At 47.3% G+C, this 25,044-nt stretch overlaps 1 protein-coding gene across 2 annotated transcripts in view; it reads left to right on the top strand.

Moving 5' to 3' along the window:
• The window catches only part of INTS4 (integrator complex subunit 4), a 32,828-nt gene extending 8,335 nt beyond the window's left edge, over positions 1-24,493 (top strand). For both annotated transcript variants that reach the window (XM_057408545.1, XM_057408544.1), the window contains exons 10-23: positions 787-961; positions 3,555-3,760; positions 7,173-7,315; positions 8,078-8,193; positions 10,742-10,875; positions 12,055-12,212; positions 15,418-15,511; positions 17,130-17,210; positions 17,602-17,732; positions 18,557-18,616; positions 19,884-20,043; positions 20,406-20,549; positions 21,311-21,431; positions 23,399-24,493. In XM_057408545.1, the coding sequence (XP_057264528.1) occupies positions 787-961; positions 3,555-3,760; positions 7,173-7,315; positions 8,078-8,193; positions 10,742-10,875; positions 12,055-12,212; positions 15,418-15,511; positions 17,130-17,210; positions 17,602-17,732; positions 18,557-18,616; positions 19,884-20,043; positions 20,406-20,549; positions 21,311-21,431; positions 23,399-23,592 (1,917 nt within the window). In that variant the 3' untranslated portion in view covers positions 23,593-24,493. The remainder of the gene's footprint in view (positions 1-786; positions 962-3,554; positions 3,761-7,172; positions 7,316-8,077; positions 8,194-10,741; positions 10,876-12,054; positions 12,213-15,417; positions 15,512-17,129; positions 17,211-17,601; positions 17,733-18,556; positions 18,617-19,883; positions 20,044-20,405; positions 20,550-21,310; positions 21,432-23,398) is intronic.
• The last annotated feature ends 551 nt before the right edge of the window (positions 24,494-25,044 follow it).

The following is a 25,044-nucleotide window of genomic DNA, read 5'->3' as shown; positions in this document are numbered from 1 at the left end:
GCTGCATCTTAGTTTTAGGAGCAAGCTTATGGAAACATCCTGCAAGATCCATTGTTGCTAAAGGCTGATCCCTAAGAGCAAAGCTTGTCAGTAAAATTCCTTCCTAAAGCAACTTGGTCGAGGTAGCATGTTCAGTTTTCCTGCCTACAAAAGAAAGATGAAGGTAGAGCTGGTAGTTTTTGTGGGCTGCTTTGTAAAGGCTGTTAAAGAAAGTGCTGCACAGCTCTCCGTACAGTGTGGGGGAAAGGAGGTGGATTAGCCAAGCATGCCGAATAAATATCACATTTTCTGCATTGCTGAACTCTGTGTAGTGTTGGTAGTCATGAAAGGATTTAATTGCAGTTGAACAAGTTGAGCTGCAAAGTGATACCATGTTTTTGCAGATCAGTTACTGGTTATTTAACTAGATGGGCTTTTGCTCTGACCCGGTTTGGCTGTTCTTATAAGGGATGTCTAAGATGACATGGTCAAATATGAGGCGTCCCTGCCCCTGGCAGGGAGTTGGAACTGTATGATCTTAAGGTCCCTTCCAACCCAAACCATTCTGTGATTGTTAGTTAAAATATATTGGTTGTTATCCTTCTCCCAACATTAAAAGTACAAAGAGTTACTGGCAATTAGAATTGATCATAGAAGAGAAGGTACTGTTTGCTTTTCTTTGCATTTGCATGTGTCTGTCAGTGTCTAAGCCTTGAGCTACATCTATTTTCAACTCCACTAAAGCCATTTAACATGTTATTACTTCCAAGTTTACCATGGTTGTAACTGACAGTCTTGTTTGGACAGAGGAAGCGCACTGCACATGAGAGAGCCAAAGAGCTCTACAGCTCTGGGGAGTTTTCCAGTGGCAGAAAGTGGGGAGATGATGCCCCCAAAGAAGAAATCGACACAGGGGCTGTAAACTTGATTGAATCAGGAGCTTGTGGGGCTTTTGTTCATGGGCTGGAGGATGAGATGTATGGTAAGTGTTAAGTTACTATGGAATGACTAAGATGTGTGCTGGCTAATAACCTTTTGGGTTTTGTTGGGTTTTCTTGGGGTCAAAACAGATCACTTGGTTGTTGTGTTTGGTGGATTTCAAGTTGGTGGGGTTTTATTCCATTGCGAGCTCTGATAATGGCAGTTGTTTCAAAGATGCTGCAGTGTTACACAGAATTTTGGATAGAAATGGTTCACTGAGTAGCCAAAACCAAATACCTTTCTATAAACAATGAAGTTTTAGTAAAATACCTGTAAGAAGTAGTTGCTTATGGTACAAAGAAACCTACTAGGATTGGCTTTTTTTGTTGTTGACTTAAATTTAACTGTTGCACTTGGCTCTAATTTGGCAGCATCAGTTGCTGCTGCTGCTGCTGTTTGGAACTGGTGTTTCCTCTGCAGGAAGGAAAACATAGAATCAGGTTGGAAAAGACCTGTAAGATCATCAAGGCCAACCTTTACCCTAGCACTGCCAAGGCCACCACTAAACCATGTCACAAATCACCACATCTGCATGACTTTTGAACACCTCCAGGGACGGTCTTGCTTTTGAACACCTCCAGGGTGGGGTCTTGCTGACATATTTAGCAATGTTATTGATAATTCCTTTTCTTTCTTTCCTTTAATTCCATGACCTGTTCTGAGGTCATATTTACCTGTTCCACACTGCTATTATGTTTGTTTCTGTTGGTCTTCCTATGATGGATGTAGAGGCTGCCATCTCTTTCCAGCAGACTAGTTCTCATATGCTCTTTTAAAGGGATGAAATAGGAGTGTCCAAGTGGAACACACGTGTTCCTGAGATCCTGGTTTGGCTGGAGCACTGACCATGCTGATGGCCTCAGGAAAGTCTGTGTGCTGCCCTTCCCAGCCCAACTTTCCTGTGGGTGAAGTGCACATGATGCCCGTTTCTATTGAGAACGGGGGGTGTTTGCAGAGACCTGAGGAGATGCTGAGCTCACAGTGTTATTCCTGAATTTGCTTTTCATGTTCCAGGAAGGATGAGGCTAAATTAGAAAGTACAAACCCACCATAACAAAAATACCGCTTGTACATTGTGGTGTGAAGGTTGGGGTTTTGTTCCATGACTCTTGCAAATAAAAGCATGGTTCTGTAACAGAATGGGTTGGGTTGGAAGGGACCTTAAAGCTCCTCCAGCTCCGGCCCCTGCCACAGGCAGGGACCCCTTCCACTAGAGCAGCTTGCTCTAAGCCCCTGTGTCCAACCTGGCCTTGAACACTGCCAGGGATGGGGCAGCCACAGCTTCTCTGGGCACCCTGTGCCAGTGCCTCAGCACCCTCACAGGGAAGAGCTTCTGCCTAAGAGCTCATCTCAGTCTCCCCTCGGGCAGGTTAAAGCCATTCCCCTTGGCCTGTCCCCAGATCCTTTGTCCAAAGCCCCTCTCCAGGGTTCTTGCCTGGATCTCTCCCTCCACTGCAGCGCTTTTAAATCCTGCTGAGCTCTCTTCTTCCTTAGTGTGCTGCTCGCATTACTTGTTGTAACTTCAGTCTCAGTCAGTGGGTCAGCTTCTGAAAGCAATATTGGCAAAATGGCAATACCTTAGTCTTAAAGACCACAGGGACTCGTGTGTGACAGCAGCTTTGTTCCTGAGCACGCAGGGGTCTTGCTGTGTTTGCATTTTTCGCTTTAATCTGAACATCAGGACTCAAGTGTGTGCTTTAAGAACAATGGGCCTGAAAGCTACACACCCGTTTAAGTAATTATTTTCAAGATGAGCTAATTTGAATGCAAGATAGAAGTATGTTTAAAACAATGAAGTTTGCAAGACATCCCATTCATCCTCTTTTACGATCCCCATGCATAAATGTGATGGAAGCCAGCGAGGATGGTTTTAGGGAAGAGAATCTCATCTCTGCTTGAGCTTGCTACATCTGGGTATTCTTCACGTTCCTGTGATGTTTTACAGCAAAATACACTCTGGACACTTCTGGATGCTTTTGTGCTTAAATTATGAGGCATTTTAATAATGTGGCACCTTTTTCCTTTCTTTTGTGGCATCTGAAGTCAGGAAGCAGAGGAGTTTCATTGTGTTCAGTGCCGATACTCTGGGCTTTTCAGCAATTCATGAAGTGCTACATAAAAATGCACTGAATGCTCCAAGCAATTAAAATGCCAGGAAGAATAAAACAAGCAGAGTTTAATTACCTCAATTACTTTGCTTAAGGTACCACAGTTAATGCTACACTTGCAAAACTCACTAGGAAACACATAGTGTTAACTGCTGGTAGGACACCTATTTGTCACTTCCAGGTCCCTCTTGTAGGTGTTTACCACAGCAACAGTATTAGAGGTGAGGCTTCTGATTTGAAGATTTGCCTGTGGAAGTGTCCCCAGTGGGTTCTCTGCTTAGTCTCCCTCATCATAGAATCACAAAGTTGGGTTGGAAGAGACCTTCAAGCTCATCCAGTTCCAACCCCCCTCAGGGTCACCCTCAGAGTTCCCTTAGCATCTTCTCTCCTTATCCCAGTCCTTGAACAGTGTGAGGCCTGGCTGCTGAGTGGTGTGTCCTTTTAAACAGCACTTACACAATGAATTCCCTCCCTCTCTGTTGACAGAGGTTCGGATTGCTGCAGTGGAAGCCCTGTGCATGCTGGCTCAATCCTCGCCTTCCTTTGCTGAGAAATGCCTGGATTTCTTGGTTGACATGTTTAATGATGAAATAGAGGAGGTGAGGTTGCAGTCAATACACACCATGAGGAAAATTTCCAACAACATCACACTGAGGGAAGACCAGCTGGATACTGTGCTGGCTGTCTTGGAGGTAAGGATTTCCTAAAGAGGGGAAAAACTGTATTCGTGCCTTCTTTGGGGTGCTTCACTGTATAATGTTAATCAGCCCCTTTGAGATGAGACTGTCCACCTTTATTGTTGGTTTTTTTTTTTCTCTTCTAATAGCATAAGGCTAAGGTCAGAATCCCAGAGTGGTTTGGGTTGGAAGGGACCTTAAAGCTCACCCAGTTCCAACCCCTGCCACGGGCAGGGAACCCTTCCACTAGAGCAGCTTGCTCCAAGCCCCTGTGTCCAACCTGGCCTTGAACACTGCCAGGGATGGGGCAGCCACAGCTTCTCTGGGCACCCTGTGCCAGCGCCTCAGCACCCTCACAGGGAAGAGCTTCTTCGTTATCTCCAACCTGAACTTCCCCTGTTTCAGTTTGAACCCGTTACCCCTTGTCCTATCACTCCAGTCCCTAATGAAGAGTCCCTCTCCAGCATCCTTCTAGCCCCCTTCAGACACTGGAAGCTGCTCTGAGGTCTCCATGCAGCTTCCTTTCTCCAAGCTCAACAGCTCATATTTTCCCAGCCTGTCTTTGTATGAGAGGTGCTCTGGATCCAGCACCTTGTAATCCCCAGGACAACAGAATACTTTGAAACAGATGAATTTCAGATCAAGCTCTTCCCTTGGTCACTGTGCTCTGTTGTCTCACGTGTGTTGCCTTCTGTGTTGGTTTGTGGTCCAGCACTCTGCACCACTTCATGTTGAATACAGCTTCGTTTTCCTCTCTGCTTCCTTTGTTTGTCTGCTTTGGCTATACCTTTGCTCACCAGGCAGAGCCAGAGCTAGGCAGGAGATCTCTCTTCTGACTGTTCAGAGTTTGTTAGTGTGTTCTGTGGTATAATTTGGGTTTTCCTAACCAGCATCCTCCCAGTCAGTCCTCAGCCAGGATCCAGAGGACAGCGAGAGTCAGCTGCAGCTCCAGCTTGATGGGGTTGATCTGGGGAGAGATTTTGGCTTTATCAACTGTGCTGCTTCCCCACAGACCTGGTCTGTTTGCTGAGCTGTAGCCCTGAGGTGTGGGTGTTTGATGTCTGCTTGTGCTGCATGGAGCAGGCAAGTTCCTGCCTCTTTTAGGCAGTCTTCTAGGCTCAGGCGTGCTGCAAATCTGCTCTTTGTGTCTTTTCACCTGCTGTTTGCTTGACCCAAGGCAACCCTGATGTGTCCTCCCAGGAAGAAGCAAACTGATCTCTTACCAGCCTTTAACAAAGGCCATAGAACATGATCTGAATGAGCTTTGGTTTTCCTCATGTTTTTATGTAGGTGATTTATGTTTGTTCCACCTGGGGACCTGTGCATCAAGGTATTATAATGTCCCAGTTAGACTGGGGTCTGTCTTAAGCTTCCGTGCTGACTGTGATAAATCAGACCTGTGTTATGGTTTATATTATCATTATTATTAGCAGGTATTGGGATACCTGAAGTGTGAGAGTTAACATTTGAATGGCTTTGTCTGAAAGGTGTTTTCCTTCTGTAAAATCCATCTTCCAGCACCAAAATGAAGGATGTAGGAAAATGGCATTAACTTTAGTGCCTAAATTTCTTCTGGCAGTGTAAAGATGGAACAGCTGTGCCTGGGGTAGCTCCTGTTTTCACCCCACTGCTTTAAATTCACCTGTATAACTACCATTTCCTCCTTGCTTTTCTGACCAGGCTTTAGATCCTGCTTTCCCTGTTGCCCTTGATCTTAGTTGCTGTCGAGTTGTGCTCCTCTCTGTCCCTTCATAGTCTTGTGCCTCCCTTCTCTCTCTTCTCTTCCAGTGTTCTGTGCCACTCACCTGGAGTCCTTTATGTCCATAGTCATTTAATTGTAGTCCTTGCAGTCCATCTTCTCTTCTGATCATAGTCTGCCTCCCACCACCACTAGAATAAGGAACAGGTCCTGCTGAGCTTTCCTCCTTGGATCATTTGTGTGTGTTGGTGTCATTTAAGAGCTTCTACAAGGTCTCCTCTTTCTTCTTTTGTGTCAGACAATGATGAATGAGCTGTTGATACTAGCAAAGTATAACTTAAAACACCCTTGAAACCCGTCCAGTGCTTGTATCCTATCAGCTTTTCACATCCTACCCAGCAGTGGCACACAAACGCTGATAGCAAGAGACTGTAATGCACTGATAGGGAATGGCAAGGTGGGGTTTGGCAGGAGGAATGTCATTAAGCTGGAGTTCAGCCACAAGGGCTTCTAAAAATACTACTTGGAGCTTGAACGAGCTCCTCAGTGCAACGTCACCCTGGCCTGAAAAATAAGATGGGCACAGTGTGACTTGGAAAGTGGTATCTTAGGGATCTGTGTGATCATAGAAAAGCTCCTGACCGAAGTTACAGGGTTTTAGGGGTTGGTTGGTTTGTTTTATTGTCCATCTGTAAACCCATACTTAGGTCAAGTTCTTTATCCTATAGATAAGCACTGTTAACAGAGCCACTGATGTGTCCTCAGTGCTTACTGAAACCCTCTGGAGGATGGTGACTGGGTTAAAGGCTTGTGGAACTTTAGCCTGTTTAAAGCTGGAACTGAGCTTCATGTGTTGAATGATAAAAGGCTTCTCCAGAGACAATAAAGCAGTCTTTGGTGTGTTTCCATAGAATCCCAGAATGGTTTTTGTTGGAAAGGACCTTAAAACTCATCCAGTTCCAACCCCCTGCTACGGGAAGGGACACCTTCCACTAGAGCAGCTTGCTTGAAGACTCCCCAGAGCCTTCTCTTCTCCAGGCTGACCCAGCCCAGCTCTCTCAGCCTGGCTCCAGAGCAGAGCTGCTCCAGCCCTCGCAGCAGCTCCATGGCCTCCTCTGGCCTCGCTCCAACAGCTCCACGTCCCTCTTGTGCTGCTGCCCCAGAGCTGGATCAGGGCTGCAGGGGGGGTCTCCCCAGAGCACAGCAGAGGGGCAGGATCCCCTCCCTGAGCTGCTGCTCACGCTCTGGGGGTGCAGCCCAGCACACGGGGGGTTCTGGGCTCAAGCGCACACTGAAGCTGGGTCATGGGGAGCTTCTCCTCACCCAACACCCCAAGTCCTTCTCCTCAGGCTGCTCCATCTGGTCTCCCCCAGCCTGTGTTTTGCTGAGTTACCCAGCACCTTCTTTTTCCATTACTGCCTATTCCTAAGGGTACAACATCCCCGAAAACAAACGGTGATTCTTATTCTGGTCGAGAAAGTCAGCAGTGAAGCAGTGCCCATTCACTCCAGTAAATGCAGCACAGCGTGGATGAGACCCGCAGGAGACCCCGCAGCAGTTGCTGGGTCTGAGCTTAGCTGTGATAACTAGAAACGTGTGGTGTTCTTCAGATGCCTCTAATACTAAACCAGGCAAGGAGCAGGAACTGCTGTCTCTAAAGGAAACACGTCTACAGGCACATCTCGGCACTCAGAGGTGACTGGGTTGGGATTTGTTTGGGTTTTTCAGGATTCTTCAAGGGATATTCGGGAAGCACTTCACGAACTGTTGTGTTGCACCAACGTCTCCACTAAGGAAGGCATCCATCTGGCACTGGTGGAGCTGCTGAAAAACCTGACCAAGTATCCCACCGACAGAGAATCCATATGGAAGTGAGTGTGTTCAGTGTCCTTCCTTTCCTATTCTTAGTAATCAAGGGCTTAGGCAAATACTGAGCTAGCCAAGGAGGTAACAGGTATTGCAGGTGAATAGTCCTGTTGTAGTCCAGGCAAGATGAATTCAACCCTCAGTTTAAAATCTCATCTCTTTTATGCAACTCGTGTTTTGTGCTTACTTGACACTGCATTAAATAGCAATATTTACCAGGAGCTGGTTATATCCCTTGGGACAAATGGATGGGTTGTGGCATTGTGCTGTTGGAGGGACGTTTTCTGTCTGAGGTCGTTAAATGGGAGCAACAAAGGAAGTGATGCTCCAGCACAGATGGTTTGAGATGGAATTCCTGGGTACTAGTGGAAACACTGATTTTAGTCTGCTTTGTACTCTGGCATTGGTTTTGGAGTTTGGGGGTTTATTTGGGTGGGTTTTCACCTCCTCCTTTATTTCTGATGAATAAAACACACTCTTTTGTCAGTGTTAGTCTGAAAGCTTTTCTTTGGTTGTAGAGCTCCAGGTATTAAGCATTTCTGGACAATTTCAATAAACCATTTTATTACTACTTGCTTTTTCAAGCTGCCCCTTCAGTTTTCTTGGATCCAATCAAATATTAATGCACATACTCAGCTGTGAAGAGACAGGCTGGGACAGTAGGATTTTAATGCTGAAAGTGCTGCTGCAGCATAATGATGCTTTAAAATGTTGTATTTTGCCATGTGCATGTTAACTAAGAGATACGTTGATCTGTGTGTTTCCAGATGCTTGAAGTTCCTGGGGAGCAGGCATCCCACTTTGGTGCTTCCCTTAGTGCCAGAGCTGCTGAGCACACATCCATTCTTTGACACTCCAGAACCAGACATGGATGACCCAGCCTGTATCTTTTTCATGAAGCCAGTTGATCATTTAGCCTGGAACAGATTGAATTAGTACATTCCTGATGTTCACATTTAAGTGATTTCCAGCTGTAGCAGACAATCCTGTAGCTATTTCTGAATCCCTTTGCCACTTAAGTCTTATTACTCAGCAAGTGATGGAATAACTGTTGTCTGGAACCATCTTCATCAATCCCAGTGTGGTATAAAATTGTCCTTCTTCTTGATGCTGGGATGAATAGTGTTTATCAGGCAATTTGTCAAGGTTGAGGCTTTGCAGATGAGTCCTTTGATGTGCAAACTGGTTTGCATTAGTTTTGAAGGTGCTTTAGCTCTTAAATAAGAGTGGGTTTCCTTCTCTGCTTTCTTTATAGGTAAAACTTGTGCTGTCCTCACTGTTGTGCAGTGTGTAGAGCAGCACCACCTCTTAGTACAGCAGTGGCCAAGTCCCCATCGTGCTGCAAATTCATCATCTTTTTGACATAATGTAAAATCAGAACTCCTCCTATTAACATCAGCTTTTCTCATGCTTTAGATTACGAACTGTTATTGTTATACCCTTATCCTTAACAATAGGAGATGCCTTGGAAATGCAAAATGCCATTTTTCCCCCATTGTTCGTTGTTCCCTTTGCTTCCCTCTGTGCCACTGCAGAATGTGATGTTGTTTCTGATGTGTGCTGAGACATGTTCAACTGCAACAAGTCTCTCCCTCTGTGAATCTCCTCCTTATTTCTCTCACCAGACCCAAGCCATCAGCTCCAAACTCTGTGCAGATTAAACAAATACCTTGTGAGAAGTGACAAAGGGCTGGAATTGGGTGGAGAGAAAGATTAAGCTGATGGTTGAGTGGTAGTGTGAGTCAGTTTGTCCTGAGTTGGGAACTGAAGGAACATTGTGGTGGGGGGAAGCTGTCATTTAGCTCAGTGCACCTTCCTGCCCTGAATATAAGAGTGTTATAGCACAGAATGTTCTGGAGGTGAATTGGCCTCCAATAAGACCACGTCTTATGGAGATGAGTTACATGAAGGCAGGCCTGGGAGCCAGAACCTACAAGTTAGACCTGGATGGTGTTTTTCCAGTGTAACCTGTTAATGGAAAATGTGGTTTTCTTTGATACAAAGCACTCAAGAAACTTGAATCACATTTGTTCAATAGCTAATTTGGAGAAGATTTGGGGTAAAGGGGAGATACTGGTTTATCAAGTAGAAAACATCGTGCTTGGCAGCCCAGGGGTGCAGAAGGTTTTGAAGGAGAGAGATAAGGGTTCAGTCTCTTCTTGGGTTGAACCTACTTCTTCCTCATGCATGCAAGTGCTCAGATGATAATAAGATTTGTATTGGGATCCTTTCACACTCCCCTGATAGAGATCTTCCAATTGGGGTCAACCATGTACAGGCAAGTGCCTTTGGGTTAACTGAGTGAAGCTTTCAGTTGGCCACTGTATTTCTCAGGCTGTGAAAATGTTTTCCTATTCCAGAGTCATTTTCCCATGCTTGATTCTTTGGTTTGGTTTGGGTCTGTGTAAGAGGGATGGGATTTGGGGCATCATAGGAAATGCAGCAGTTTTCATAGAATCGCAGAATCCCAGAGTGCTTTGTATTGGAAGGGACCGTAAAGCTCATCCAGCTCCAACCCCTGCCACGGGCAGGGACCCTTTCCATAGAGCAGCTTGCTCCAAGCCCCTGTGTCCAACCTGGCCTTGAACACTGCCAGGGATGGGGCAGCCACAGCTTCTCTGGGCACCCTGTGCCAGCGCCTCAGCACCCTCACAGGGAAGAGCTTCTGCCTAAGAGCTCAGCTCAGTCTCCCCTCTGGCAGGTTAAAGCCATTCCCCTTGGCCTGTCCCTACAGGCCCTTGGCCCAAGCCCCTCTCCAGCTTTCCTGCAGCCCCTTTAGGCACTGGAGCTGCTCTAAGGTCTCCCCTTCAGGAGCCTTCTCTTCTCCAGGCTGCCCCAGCCCAGCTCTCTCAGCCTGGCTCCAGAGCAGAGCTGCTCCAGCCCTCGCAGCATCTCCATGGCCTCCTCTGGGCTCATTCCAACAGCTCCACATCCCTCTTGTGCTGTTGCCCCAGAGCTGGATCAGGGCTGCAGGGGGGGGGTGTCTCAATTTCCAAAGGCAAATGTTCAGTTTTAGGTGGTGTTTGGGTACCACACTGGTAAGCACAGAGTGAGCTTTGAGGAAGAGTAAAACTCCACCTGATGAGCCTGTTCTGCATTTGTACTTCCTGGCTTCTGTCCATTGTGTTGCCTCTGAGCCATCCCACATTCAGCACTAACATCCTTCTTCCAGTATGGCCCATCCTGTAATGTTTGTGCTTTGTCCTTGGTTTTCATCCACTCAGACACCCGCCTCTGGGTTTTGCATTCCCAAGCTGTAAAGAATGAGCAAATCATTCCCAAGCAATTCTCAAGCAGAAAAAAAGGGTTGTTGAGCTGTTGTTTTAACTTGCTGTCCCCAAGGAGCTGCTCTTCATAGCATCATAGAATGCTTTGGGGTTTTGGGGGTTTCTTGCTGTTGGTTTGTTTTCTTTAACAGTCCATTTCAATAGACATTGCTGTTCTGGTTCTGATTTTCAATGCTGCTAAAAGCTGCCCAACGATGCCTGCCCTGTTCTCTGATCACACGTTCAGACATTATGCCTATCTGCGGGACAGCCTCTCTCATCTGGTCCCTCCCTTAAGAGTAAGTTGAACCACTTTGGTTTGGTTTATTCGTATCCTCTACTGTGACTATTGATGGTGTCTTCCATGTCTGTCATAGAATCCCAGAGTGGTTTGGGTTGGAAAGGACATTAAAGCTCATCCAGTTCCAACCCCTGCCATAGGCAGGGACACCTTCCACTAGAGCAGTTTGCTCCAAGCCCCTGTGTCCAACCTGGCCTTGAACACTGCCAGGGATGGGGCAGCCACAGCTTCTCTGGGCACCCTGTGCCAGCGCTTCAGCACCTTCACAAGGAAGAACTTCTGCCTTATCTCCAACCTAAATATTCCCTGTTACAATTTGAACCCATCAGCCCTTGTCCTGTCACTCCAGTCCCTAATGAAGAGTCCCTCCCCAGCATCCCTGTAGCCCCCTTCGGACACTGGAAGCTGCTCTGAGGTCTCCACGCAGCTTCTCTTCTCTAGGCTGAACAGCCCCAACTTTCTCAGCCTGTCTTCAATGGGAAGTGCCGTAGCCCCCTGCTCATCCTCACGAGTGAGATGTGTTCCCTTCTGCTTTAAAGTATGTTTTCCTTCCTGGAAGTACAGGTGGGACTGAAGTTGGTTTTAAGTCTTAACAGCAGCTCATGAAATTAATGGCAGTTTGTGTGGTCTTGGGCTTCCCTTGACTTCTCAGTGTAAGAGTTACCAGCTGAGGGAGATATTTCCCTCAAAGGGCTGTTGAGGTTTAACCTGAAGCTCTCCATCTGCAAGTGGATTCCACCTGGGGAATATTAACTGAGATGCAGGCTCTAAATCCTTCATACAGACTTTGGGTTTGAGAAGTGAACTGGAGCTCTCAGTTGCAAGTTGTTAAATAATGTGACAGCATTTTGCAATGTTGTTACTTCATAGAATCATGGAATCACAGAGTCCCAGGTTGGAAAGAACCTCAGGGATCATCTGGTCCAACCTTTCTTGGCAAAGCATGACCTAGACTGGATGCCCAGAACCCTGTCCAGCCCTATCTTAACAATGTCTAATGCTGCGGGGCCACCACTTCCCTGGTGAGCTTATTCCAATGGCTGATTGTTCTCAATGGGAAAAATTTCCCTCTTGTGTCCAACTGGAATCTCCCCAGGACCAACCTGTGCCCATCACCATCTTTTCTGCTTGTGTTGGCCTTTATATCCTTTGTTTGCATGTGTTTGTTCTTGTTCAGTTGCCAGGCAGGAAGCTGGTGTCCTCCCCTGTCTCTCCCAGCATTACACCCCATGAAGATCCTTCCCAGCAGTTCTTACATCAGAGCCTGGAGAGGGTTTACAACCTTCAGCACCTCGACACACAGGGCATCCAGGAGCTGCTGGAATTCACCATCCGGTAAGGCTGGAAGCTCACCTGTGTACGGAGCCTTGTTCAGGATTCCAAATTTCTCTGTGGCAGCTGCTTTACTTCTGACTATTGTGGTTGTAATTTGCCATTGGGCACTTAATCTGAGCCTTCCTCTGGAGAGCATCACGATAACACAGCATTGATGGTCTGTGTAAGGTAGAACTGATGGTCTGGCTCTCCTTGCTGAACAATCAATGTGCATTTTGGGGTGACATCATTTTGGAGCATGGTAAGAGGAAGAAGGCTCTTCTTGGACTGCTGCTGTGGTAAAATATGCTCTAAGCTTTTCTGGTTGATGGGTGACAGTTGGTGTGTCATTCCTAGGGCTCTGTCCCTGTAGGAGTCCCTCATTTGGATTGTAGTAACTGTAATGTACATGAACAAAAGGTTTTGGTTTTGGGGAGGGGAGAGACGTTGTCCCCTTCCCTCTTCCATTTTCCATGTGGCCTTTCATTCAGCAGGAGAGGACCTGCTTCTGGTGCTTTGTGGGGTTCTTCATTACCACTTACAGAGGACTTTGTCATTCTCCATCAGTTTGAAGATCAGAGATTTTCCTGGAACAATGTTCCTGTGTGTTGCTCTCTGCTGTTATGTCATTAGAGTGTGCGGCGTGGCTTTGGAAGGTGGATTTCGTGCTGCCTCTTCCATTTCATCTCTAGACTGATTCAGACAAACAAAACACTTGAAAAGGTTCCTTTTGATGCAGTTTCCCTGGTTGGAAAGAGAAGAGCTTTATTTTGAGGGGTAGAAAAACAATTTAAATCCTTTGTTTGGAATATGGCATTCCAAAGAGCTTTATTCCTTTTCATTCCCTCCCAAACAACTGCCTTTTCTGTATGTGTAGCTGCGAATTGCTTTCACACCCACCTGCAGTGGAGACTAAACAGTTCCTCCTCACTCAAAACCTAACTGTGAGCACTACCTGGTTGTGTGTTCAGCTGTTTTGAAGCTGAAACAACCTGAAATACAGCCTCAAAGCATTTAATGTACTAAATGCTTAAAACAGGTCATCTCTTGGCAGGGCATCCTGAGTCTTACAGGCATGATGGAGGTCTGGAAACCTCACAGACTGTGAGTGTGTAGGAATCATGTTGGAGATGGCTCGTGTGTAACTTCCATGCAGTAAAGGACAGTGATGCTTTGGAGCCAATGGAAATCATTGCCTTGGCTTTTTTCCTGCAGGGATCACCACCCAGGAGCCAGCTTAAGAGAAAGGAGGATTTAAGTCCAAACCAAAGTGTTAAAGGTTATTTTGCAGAGGACAGGAGTTTCCTGCCCCAACAACTGGAAATGGATGGAAGCAGCTCACAGCAGTGGATTGTGTGGTGGGACATCCCTCCTCCTTTAGCATTAGTGTCATGGAGCTGGGGTCTACTTGGGACCACACTGAAGGCTGACACTCATCCCCCAGCCTCTGAAGCTGTAAGGCAGCCTTCTGAGCAAATCACTCCTTGTGCTGTAGTTCCTCCATCCACACAACAGGATTTTTTTGTCTTGCAGAGATGTTGGAATCTGTCTGAGATTTGTAAGGAAATAGAATTGGTGGAATTGGGAACAGCAGAAGACTGGGAAATGGAATATCTGCCTGGTTGTTAGCTGAGAGATGGCATGCGTGTTGGTGTATTGTGATGCATTAAGTAGGACACGGGAAGTAAGCACCCAGGAGTCTCCTCTCCCCTCTGCGATGGAGTCACTATGTAAGGCTCAGGCTGGCTTTCCTGCTGTTGCATTGAAGGAAGGCACAAACCCTCCCTGCTGAGAAGAGGTTTCCTTTAGCTGCAAATTATACAGATAATCTCATAGCTTGCTCTGAATGTCTCTGCACGCAGGAGCCTTCTGGTTTGGCAGAGCCAAAGCTTCAGAATTGCATGAGAAATACAAAGATAAATCTAAAACAAAGAAAAAGTCATTTGAAGAAAAATATGTTCTTTTTAATAATATAGTAGGAAGTGTGGAAGGAGAGTGACAGTTTTAGTACACTTGAGATCAAAGCAAAATGCAGAGTTGAATCCTCCTCATCCAACCTGTTTTTAGGTCTGTGACAACAAATGAGTTTTGTTGTCTTAGAATCATAGAATGGTTTGGGTTGGAAAGGACCTTAAGATCATCCAGTTCCAACCCCTGCCATGGACAGGGACACCTCACACTAAACCATGGCACCCAAGGCTCTGTCCAACCTGGCCTTGAACACTGCCAGGGATGGAGCATTCAGAACTTCCTTGGGCAACCCATTCCAGTGCCTCACCACCCTGACAGGAAAGAACTTCCTCCTTATATCCAATCTAAACTTCTCCTGTTTAAGTTTTAACCCATCACCCCTTGTCCTATTACTACAGTCCCTAATGAAGAGTCCCTCCCTAGCATCCCTATAGCCTCCCTTCAGACACTGGAAGCTGCTCTGAGGTCTCCACGCAGCTTCTCTTCCTCGGGCTCAACAGCCTGAACTTTCTCAGCCTGTCTCCATACAGGAGCTGCTCCAGCCCCAATCATCCTCATGACCTCCTCTGGCCTTGCTCCAACAGCTCCATGTCCTTCTTATGTTGAGGACACCAGAACTGCACAGTGATGCAAGTGGGGTGGTCTCAAATACACGCTTTTGAGTTTAAAATGTATCTAAGGGTAGAGAACTGAAGCCTTTTGCATTCCATTACCTGTCATTTTTCATTCAACCAGATTAAAAGCTACTTCTGATTTACAGGAGATGCTTACACCACACAACACACGACAGCAAGTTGGAGAGATACCATTATGTTGGGATGCAGCTTGGTTTAAAAGGCAGCTATATTTCAGATTCACTTGGTTGGCTGAGCCTGACACATTCCAAACACTTTATCCCAGCCCACATGAGGAGATGTGCCAGCAGAGTAACACAAATGGGTCATTAGCTGCTGTACAAGTCTGGAGTGCTTAAGTTCAAGCTGGAACCACTGTGCTGTATGGTTCCCAGAGGGCTGTCAGTAATGTGGGTTGACAGTGACACACCACTGCAGTGCTGGTGTCCAAGGAGAAAGGACAGGCCAAGGCCCAAGGTGCAGACTGTGTTGTAGTGAGGGTTTTGCTGCTGTTTCTGGTGCTTATTCTAAGGATAAAAGCAGGATGCAGAAATAGCCTCATTGTTGCTGCATTCTGAGTGCATTTAGGTTAATGTACTTGCTGTCTTAATGGCTTTTTCTTTCTTTTCCACATGCTTCAGTGATCTTCAGAGGCTTGGAGAGCTGCAGTCAGAGCTGGCAGGGATGGCAGACTTCACTGCGACTTACCTTCAGTGTCAGCTCCTCCTCATCAAGGTCTGGCTTCACCTGGGGTTTGTTGGGCTGCTCTTTGGAAATGCCCCCATCGCAGCAGTGAGCTTCCATGTGGTGCTGAAAACTGATGGATGATGATCATCATCCCCATTCCCTCCTCTGGCACATCATTTATGCAGTAACTTTGCCAGTTACAGAACCACAGAATGGTTTGGATTGGCAGGGACCCCTTCCACCAGAGCAGCTTGCTCCAAGCCCCTGTGTCCAACCTGGCCTTGAACACTGCCAGGGATGGGGCAGCCACAGCTTCTCTGGGCACCCTGTGCCAGCGCCTCAGCACCCTCACAGGGAAGAGCTTCTGCCTTACATCCAGCCGGATATTTAACAACTGTATAGGTATCTCTGTGTGTGTACAGAACATATAATTAGAGAACATCTAAATCGCCTTCTTTGGGTGAGAAATGTATTCCAAGGGTTTGAGGGCAGTGTGAGCTATGCCAAATGGCAGCCACACAAACTGAAACCCCTTCTTGGTTTTACATAGCAAAGCTTTTATCGAGCCTCTTCTCAAAATCTGGTTGTTGCTTCCTTTTGGTTCTTGCTTTACATGTGTGTAAGTTACATTCAAACACCTAAAGAAGAACAAGACACCAACTTGAATGCTCCTGCCAGCTTAGAGCTTGAGAAGTGCAAGGTCCTACACCTGGTCAGAGCACTCCCAGGCACAGCTACAGGTTGGGCAGAGAAGAGATTCAGAGCAGCCCTGAGGAGAAGGACTTGGGGGTGTTGGTTGATGAGAAAATGAACATGAGCCGGTTTCAGTGTGTGCTTGCAGCCCAGAAAGCAACCGTATCCTGGGCTGCATCAAAGGGAGTGTGACCCACAGGTCAAAGGAGGTGATCCTGCCCCTCTGCTCTGCTCTTGTGAGACCTCACCTGGAGCACTGTGTGCAGTTCTGGTGTCCTCAACATCAAAAGGACATGGAACTGTTGGAACAAGTCCAGATGAGGCCACGAGGATGATCAGAGGCTGGAGCAGCTCCTGTATGGAGCCAGGCTGAGGAAGTTGGGGCTGTTGAGCCTGGAGAAGAGAAGCTGTGGGGAGACCTCAGAGCAGCTTCCAGTATCTGAAGGGGGCCTATAGGGGTGCTGGGGAGGGACTGTAGTGATAGGACAAGGGGTGATGGGTTTAAACTGAAACAGGGTAAGTGCAGGTTAGAGATGAGGAAGTTCTTTACTGTGAGGGTGCTGAGGCACTGGAATGGGTTGCCCAGGGAGGTTGTGAATGCTCCATCCCTGGCAGTGTTCAAGGCCAGGTTGGACAGAGCCTTGGGTGCCATGGTTTAGTGTGAGGTGTCCCTGCCATGGCAGGGGGTTGGAACTGGATGAGCTTCAGGTCCTTTCTAACCCAAACCATTCTATGATTCTATGATTCTGAGTGAATCAACAAAGTGATCTGCTCTTTATATAATTTGGAGACATCGGTTCCCTGTGTTATATTTAAAAGCAGAAAATGTATCTTTGGCTCCTTTTTAAGCAACCTGCTGGTGTACAGCAGTGAGACAGAGCATCTTCCCTGCTCCCAAGCCCATCTAGCCCAATGTTAGAATATTCAGTCTGAACTTGGTATTTACCATCAGTTCCTGGTGTTTCATCTGCAGGCCCTGCAGGAGAAGCTGTGGAACGTGGCAGCTCCTCTGTACCTGAAGCAGAACGCGTTGGCATCTGCTGCAGCAAAGCAGGTGAGGTGGAAATAGCTGGGTCTGAGAGTGCTCCCGCTCTGGGGGTGCAGCCCAGCACAGGGGGGGGTTCTGGGCTCAAGCGCACACTGAAGCCTGGTCATGGGGAGCTTCTCCTTACACAACACCCCGGGTCCTTCTGCTCAGGCTGCTCCATGCAGTCTCCCCCAGCCTGTGTTTGTGCTGGGATTGCCCCAAACCAGGGGAGGACCTTGTGGAACTCCATGAGGTTCACATGGTCCACATCTCCAGCCTGTCCATGTCTCTCTGGATCCCATCCCTTCCTCCGTTGTATTGACGGCACCACACAGCTCAGTGCTATCACAATCCTGCTGTGTGCAGGAGTTTATCAGAGCCTGGATGGTTTCTCACCCTTGTGCTGCCCCTTTGACAGATCTTGGAAGAAACATACAAGATGGAGTTCATGTACAGCGGGGTGGAAAGCAGACAAGTGGTCATCATTCACCACATGAGGCTGCAGGCCAAGGCCTTACAGCTGATCGTGACTGCCCGGACCACCAGAGGGTAAGGAGGACCTGGGGAAAGGGTCTTCATGGGGTTAACTCTAAGCTCAGTTTCCTTCAGCTCTGGTTAAAACCCAGCAAGGATAAACTGGGCACATGAAACATCACAACATGCCAGTAACCATTAGCTAAAAGAATTCAGAGCCTTCTTTTGCCTTTATATCTACAATAGAAATACTATTTAAATAAGTACTATAAATACTCGTAATGCCTAATACTGTAGTAGATGAGAAATATATGAGGAAGATGTGTTTTGGGGGTAGAGTTCTCTTCATTCTGAAGATAAAAATAGGTTAAAAATGTTGTGGAGTTGATATTTGGGATGTATTTAAGTTGTGTATTAAAGAACGCACTAATGTTGGCTTCATTAAGTACTGTTGAGTTGTAGCAAGTTTTGGAGGCTTCGTGTGGCTCATTTTGGCTGCTGAGGTCAATGAATGGGTTTGGGTGGGTTAGAATTAGGGGGTATTAGAGCAAAGTGGGTTAATGTACCTCATTCCTTCAGTTTCGAGTTTGATGCCATCAGTTTACTGTGTTGCCATAGAGCTCTGTTGTGTATTTGCCTTTTAACCTCTTGTTTTGTAGGCAGAATGTCAAGAGTTTTCTAACAGAGGCCTTGGGAACTTAGTGTCTTATGCAGATGACTGTGGGCAGGGGATATGGATTTGGGGAGGGAGATGGCAACTTGTTTTCTTCTCTGATGGGGAGCACTCTTCTGATTGTAAGTTCGTAGGAGCTTGAACTGGATTCCAGCACACCAAAATGTGCCCCAGAGCCTGTTTCCTTTGGTTAAAAGTAAGGCAAGGAATGTTCTCCTCATTACAGAGTGGAGCCCCTATTTGGGATGTGTGAGAAGTTCCTGCAAGAAGTGGATTCCTTTCAGAGGTGAGAAACTTCATTGCTGCTTCATTGTAGGTGACAAAGTTCCCCCCACCATTGTCACTGGGGAATATCCCATTTGGTTTTCATCTGTTTGCATCTCCCTTCCCCTTTTGCTGTCCTGCCTCGGGGACTGCTATCCTGAAATAGTGCTTAAGCAAGAAGGAAACTCCCTTTATAAACGTGGGATCAATGGAAGAGCTTTCTTTGGAAGGAATATCCCTTTATCACAGTTTCTAAATTGTAAGTAAGGGTGAATGAACCATCTACATGCTCAGGGTGGGAGTCATCTCGCCCAGACATTGATGTTGAATGGCCGCTACTTCTGAAGTGCTCACTCAGCTCTCCTCTCACTGCAAAGGTGCTTCTATCATTGTATTCCTAATTGAGATGGCTAAAATAGGCCAAATAGGGATGCCCAGTGTTTTTCCATTGACTTGGAAGGGAATTGGATAGATAACCTGGAGATGCAGGTATCCAGAGTTGCCTGAGCAGAATTCCATCTCTAGTTCTGATTCAATTCCTGTTTATTCATTATCTGCTTTGCAGTTGTAGCTGGTTAAGTGATGAAAGAAGGGAACCAAATCTACCCATTCCCTAATGCTCAGCAAACTGAGTAGTTGGTGAACAGAACTGCTCATTTGCTTTGTGTCTCTTCCTTGCACTGAGTCTCAGGATCACCAAAATTCATCCTTGTTTCTCAGGAAATCCCCCAGGCAGTGATGAGTTCCATAGTCTGGATAATAGAACGGTTTGGGTTGGAAAGGACCTAAAAATCATTGCATTGGGGCTGTTCAGCCTGGAGAAGAGAAGCTGCATGGAGACCTCAGAGCAGCTTCCACTGTCTGAAGGGGGATACAAGGATGCTGGAGGGGGACTCTTTATCAGGGACTGCAGTGATAGGACAAGGGGTAATGGGTTCAAACTGAAACAGGGGAAGTTCAGGTTGGAGGTAAGGCAGAAGCTCTTCCCTGTGAGGGTGCTGAGGCGCTGGCACAGGGTGCCCAGAGAAGCTGTGGCTGCCCCATCCCTGGCAGTGTTCAAGGCCAGGTTGGACACAGGGGCTTGGAGCAAGCTGCTCTAGTGGAAGGTGTCCCTGCCCGTGGCAGGGGGTTGGAGCTGGATGAGCTTTGGGTTGGAAGGGATCTTAAAGCACTCCATGATTCTATAAGTAGCTTGGCTGGAAATAACCACTGGGTTGCGTCGAATAACATAATGTGTTTAATGAGTAACGCTGAAGGAAGTGTTTGGTTTTCATTTATTCTGAACACAGATGTTTCATCTCTGAGCTCCCACACATGCAGGGCAGTTTTGTAGATAAACTGCTGGACTTAATGCCCAGGCTTGTGACATCCAAACCTTCAGAAGTGGTCAAGATTCTTCAGACAACGCTGCGACAAAGTACTTTCCTCCACCTTCCTCTTCCAGAGCAGGTCAGAGCAACACAGAGGATTAAATGCATTATCCTTGTGGACTTTCTTTGCATCTGATTACTTCCTAACTTACCATGAAGCTTTTAGAGTTCAGGTTCTTTGTCAGTCTACCTTCAATGGCTTTCTTCTTCTTATCTACCATCCTCAGGGCTACTGCTAAATAGATAGAGGACTTCATTCCTGGCAGTATCTAAAAGAATCCAAAGTTCATAGAATCCTAGAACGGTTTGGGTTGGAAAGGACCTTAAGATCATCCAGTTCCAACCCACAACTTCTCCATGAAGAACAGCAGCGATTGCGTTCTCTTCTCTTCCCTCCTCCCTTCACCTCCTTACTTTTGTCAACCCCTTTCCTCCCAACAGCTCCACAGAGCTACCGCGAACATCATCGAGCCCACTGGTGAATCTGACAACCCCCTGAGGTTCACCTCGGGGCTGGTGGTGGCTCTGGATGTTGATGCAACTCTGGAACATGTGCAGGATCCCCAAGGAACTGTTAAAGTTCAGGTAAGCAGTCGCTTGACATAGATCCAAACATGACTGTGCCTTAGGGGCACTTTGATGTCCAATACTTCTACATTTACTGATATCAGGAAGAATGTTGGATTTCTGAGGTGTGGGCCCACAGTGAGAAAGTGGTCCATGTGGTGTATAGTGCTCTGGGTTGAGTTTGGTTTGAGTGTGCAGCTCCTGAGAGTTTGCTTTGAGCACCTTGATGTCCTGTGCTCCACACTGTGCTTCCCCATGCACGGAGCACGGTGTGGACATGAGCATGAGCACATACAAATGCTGCTGTACTTCCAGTGTGAGGAGTGGGAAGGGGAGGAGCAAAAGGAGCTGTTGCGAATGGTACAGGGACAGGGAGGTGTTCAAGGCCAGGTTGGACATGGGGGCTTGGAGCAAGCTGCTCTAGTGGAAGGGGTCCCTGCCTGTGGCAGGGGTTGGAGCCTTTCAAATGCAGCTGGGGAGGTGGGGGGGTGTGGGGTGTGTGTATGCGATGCCAAGTAAACTACATGAATTCCCTGACAGCAGAGAAAGTAAAACCTCTGTTGACAATGCAGAGGAAGAGCTGGTGTCAGTGGATGGCTTTTTTTCCACCTGTGCTATGGGTCTGGATGGCTGCTCTGTGGCCAGCTGGATTCTTGGCTATCCAAGCTGAAGCTCACCTCCTTACCTTCCAAACTCAACTGGAACCCACCAGCACAGCTCTCACTCTGCAGATCCGCAGCCCAGTTGCCATTCAGTTGTTTCCTTCTTTTTCTCTATAGGTATTGTATCCAGATGGACAAGCACAGCTCATCCATCCTAAACCAGCAGACTTCCGAAATCCCGGTCCGGGAAGGCACAGACTGATAACTCAGGTTTACCTCTCACACACAGCCTGGACAGGTAATGATGATGATACAAGTTCATGTGATTGTGCTTCTCTAAGATAACAGCATGTCTTGCTTGATCCCAGTCTCTTGCACATAGTGCATGCCCACAGTCTTGCGGATGTAGGATCCTTAGAATGGTTTGGGTTGGAAGGGACCTTAAATCTCATCCAGTTCCAACCCTTGCCATGGGCAGGGACCCCTTCCACTAGAGCAGCTTGCTGCAAGCCCCTGTCCAACCTGGCCTTGAACACTGTGAAGGATGGAGCATTCACAGCTTCCTTGGGCAGCCTGGTCCAGTGCCTCACCAAAGGATTTTTGGGATCCTGGAGCCTAAAGCTGTTGGTGGTGCTGCCCTTAGTTGCTCAGACTTTGTTCTTGCAGGCTTTGAGCCATATCTCCCCTGGTTGACAGGCATTGCTGCTCCATAGGTGACTGAAGGGGCTGCTCTTGTGGGAGAGAAGGTGCTTGCCACAGGCTGGGGAGCACATGTATAGGGAAGAAAATTAACTCCATCCCAGCTGAAACCAGGGCAGGACATCACCCATCTCCATGCAGAGCAAGATCAGTTGTAGGAGTCGGGTCTGCAGCCTCGGTTAAAGGCAGGGAGTCAGGGTAAGCTGACTCACTGTGATTCACTGGCTTAGATCTGATAGGTAGTACCTTTGGAACTGTGGGTACCCAACAGCACAGTTTCAGCACTGATGCAACTTTCACCCTTTTAATAGTGCCCTAAAACCCCCCACCCTTTAGCCTGGATGAAATCCTCCAGCATTCCCGCTCAGTCTCTGTTGGCATCCGCACGTCCCCATGGAAGTGCTTCAGTAATTGGCTTGTGGACTTCAAACAACAAAAGCAGAGGATTTGTTCACAGCTCCCTTTGTCCCGTTTCCTTTTGAATCCCTTCACGTTTATTCAAATGTGGGTTTTATTTGAGCAGTTTATTTTCTGAGCTGTTATAAATAGGGTTTGGTGATGGGTTTTTAACCAACAGTTTTCTTTAGTGCTGTGTTCTTTCACATGCTCCTTTTTATATAGCACTTCCCTGGTGTACTCGTTCATCCTGCTAGCTTGGTTTGGAGAGAAAGAACAGTATTGTTTCTAGGACTGGAAGGATCTGGATTTAAAGGTAGCAGGGGGAGCGAAATCAAGTCTTTATTTCACTATAAGGGTGTTTTAAGTATGGTCCTAAGGGATGATCAGAAGGTCTGTAAAGAGCTACTCTATTGGAAGGTGTCCTTGTCCATGGCAGGGGGTTGGAACTGGATGAGCTTTAAGGTCCCTTCCAACCCAAACCATTCTATGATTCTCTTCTGCTGTCTCCCCATGCCATTACTTTAACCGTTAACGCTGACACTGGCACTTGGGTGTATGAAATGTGGGGAGGACACAGGGTCAGAGTTCAAAATGGACAAATTGCCTTCATTCAGGACAATGGAACTTGTTGAAGGCCAGTGCCAAGTGTGTGCTTAGGGAGGAGAACACCCAGCTACAAGGCACATGTTAACTGATGGGGGTATAGCAGAAGCGATAGAGGTGACTAAAAGCTACAGATAAGAGTTGGTGATATGGAGAAAAGGGGAGCCTTGGGAGGTGGTGGCTGAACTGTGGGGTAAGTGTGGGACAAGGTTATTCCTTGTGTTCTGTCTGATGCTGGTGCTGTCTCAGCTGGAGCCACTGCTGCAGTTCTGGGGGTCTCCCTGGAGCAGGGGGGCAGGATCCCCTCCCTGAGCTGCTGCTCACGCTCTGGGGGTGCAGCCCAGCACACAGGGGGGTTCTGGGCTCAAGCGCACACTGAAGCCAGGTCTTGGGGAGCTTCTCCTCAGCCAGCACCCCAAGTCCTTCTCCTCAGGCTGCTCCATCTGGTCTCCCCCAGCCTGGGTTTGTGCTGGGATTGCCCTGACCCAGGGGCAGGACCTTGCCCTTGGCCTTGTTGAACCTCATGAGTCATCTTTGGGTTGTTCTGTTTGCTTTCCTCTGCAGAGCCCTGTCAGATCGAAGTGCGGTTGCTGCTGGCTTACAATTCCAACCGGAGCAAGGCGGCTGCTAAAATGCCCAAATCTGCCTGGAACGAGAGCTTGGAGGCTCTCCCACCATCTGAAAACGGCATAGAGGGGACCATCCCCTTCAGCAAGCCTGTCAAGGTGTACATAATGCCCAAACCTGCCAGGCGGTGAAGGCTGGTGCTGTGAGAAATGTATTTATGGGCTCTTTGGCTGACATGAAAGCAATATGATGTGTTCTAAGAGTGAACCCAACCCAGACTGGTTTATAATGGGTTCAGACAGTCAAGCACAGATATAAAGCTGCTGAAGAACTTTGGTCTTCTCTGTTAGGAAGCAGACAGACCAATACAGGTGTTGTTCGTCTAGTGAAGAGCAGTTTCAAGCCAATTCAATATTGAACCCAGGCAGTTCCCAATCACCATTCCAGTAGTAATTTAATTGGGGCCTACCTTCAGTTTTACTTATCAGGAGGTTCTCCTCCAGGCCTTTGTTTTCTGCTGTGTATTTACCATGTAAATGCTGAAGCACAGGAATCAGTGTTATTTTTACAGTACTCAGAAGCAAAGCTGAGGAGTGTGGGTGTGTGTGAGGTCTTTTGGGTTGGTTTGGGTTCTTTTTGAGTGTCTAAACCTTGCATTTGTGCATTGGTACCTAAATTCTTAGTAAAACCAAATAAATACTCTCAAGTGCTGTTGTTCTGGTGTAGGAATTGCACCTTAAAGTGAAGCTGCCAATGGATGTAGGTTAAATCCTGAGCTTTTTTACCTCCTCTGCAGCAAAGTGCAGTCCTGGTGAGGGCGCAGGTTGCTCCGCTATTGAGTGGAAGGAGGAGGAAGCTGTTGGTGCAAGCAGCAGAATTCAGTTAGCAGGATGTGGAGGTTGAGTTACAGCAACACACGGTATGTTACTTGTTTTGTAAGATAAAATGGAGTCAAACATACTCATCTCTATCATCCAGCTCTTCTGTTGCACCTTTGTGTGTCTTTAGGAACACTGACATTAAATACCACGGGTTGGAGAATTCCTAACTCCATCCCACCAAGCTTCACAGCGCCTGTTTCTGGGTGATGTGATCCCATCTGACTTGAGGTGAGAAAACCCATCCAGGTTTTCAGTTCACTTTTGGCAGTCAAAGTCTTTCTGATCAGCCAAAGCACTGGAACGTGCTCTCAGTTAACCAGCAGACAGCTTGTCAGTGTTCCCCGTAGGAGGTGAGCCAGGAGCATGGAGGGATGAGAACTTACAACCAACGTGATCCTGCTGGCATTCCCATTGGAAAGTGGGTCTGTGCATTGCTCCCGTGTGCAGGGCTTCAGCAGGCTGAGGAACTCCTATGAGGAGGAATCCTTTGGTGGGGTTTCCTAGGAGCACTTAGATGTGTGAAACCTTATAGTGCAGCAGCCAAATGTGACCTGTGTTCATAAATCAATTGTTAGAGAAGGGGAGAGGGGTATTTTTAGCAAGTAAAGAGCAGTGAGGAAATACTTTCCAGTTGTCCAGAGCTGAGTGTTAAGTAATGACCCCTCCTGTGCTTTCCTACAATAAACCTGGAAAACTCAGGCTGATCTGTTTCTTGTTACATGAGTGGACACGGTGCGGGCTCTGAGGAAGACGGGAGATCAC

The sequence above is a fragment of the Pezoporus wallicus genome, unplaced genomic scaffold (assembly GCF_028554395.1).
Source record: "Pezoporus wallicus isolate ANWC-B61680 ecotype Strahan unplaced genomic scaffold, APGP_CSIRO_Pwel_v1 contig_7461, whole genome shotgun sequence".
NCBI classification, from domain to species: Eukaryota; Metazoa; Chordata; class Aves; order Psittaciformes; family Psittacidae; genus Pezoporus; species Pezoporus wallicus.
The sequence above is the reverse complement of the archived record's forward strand: the minus strand, read 5'-3'. Positions and strand labels throughout refer to the sequence as shown.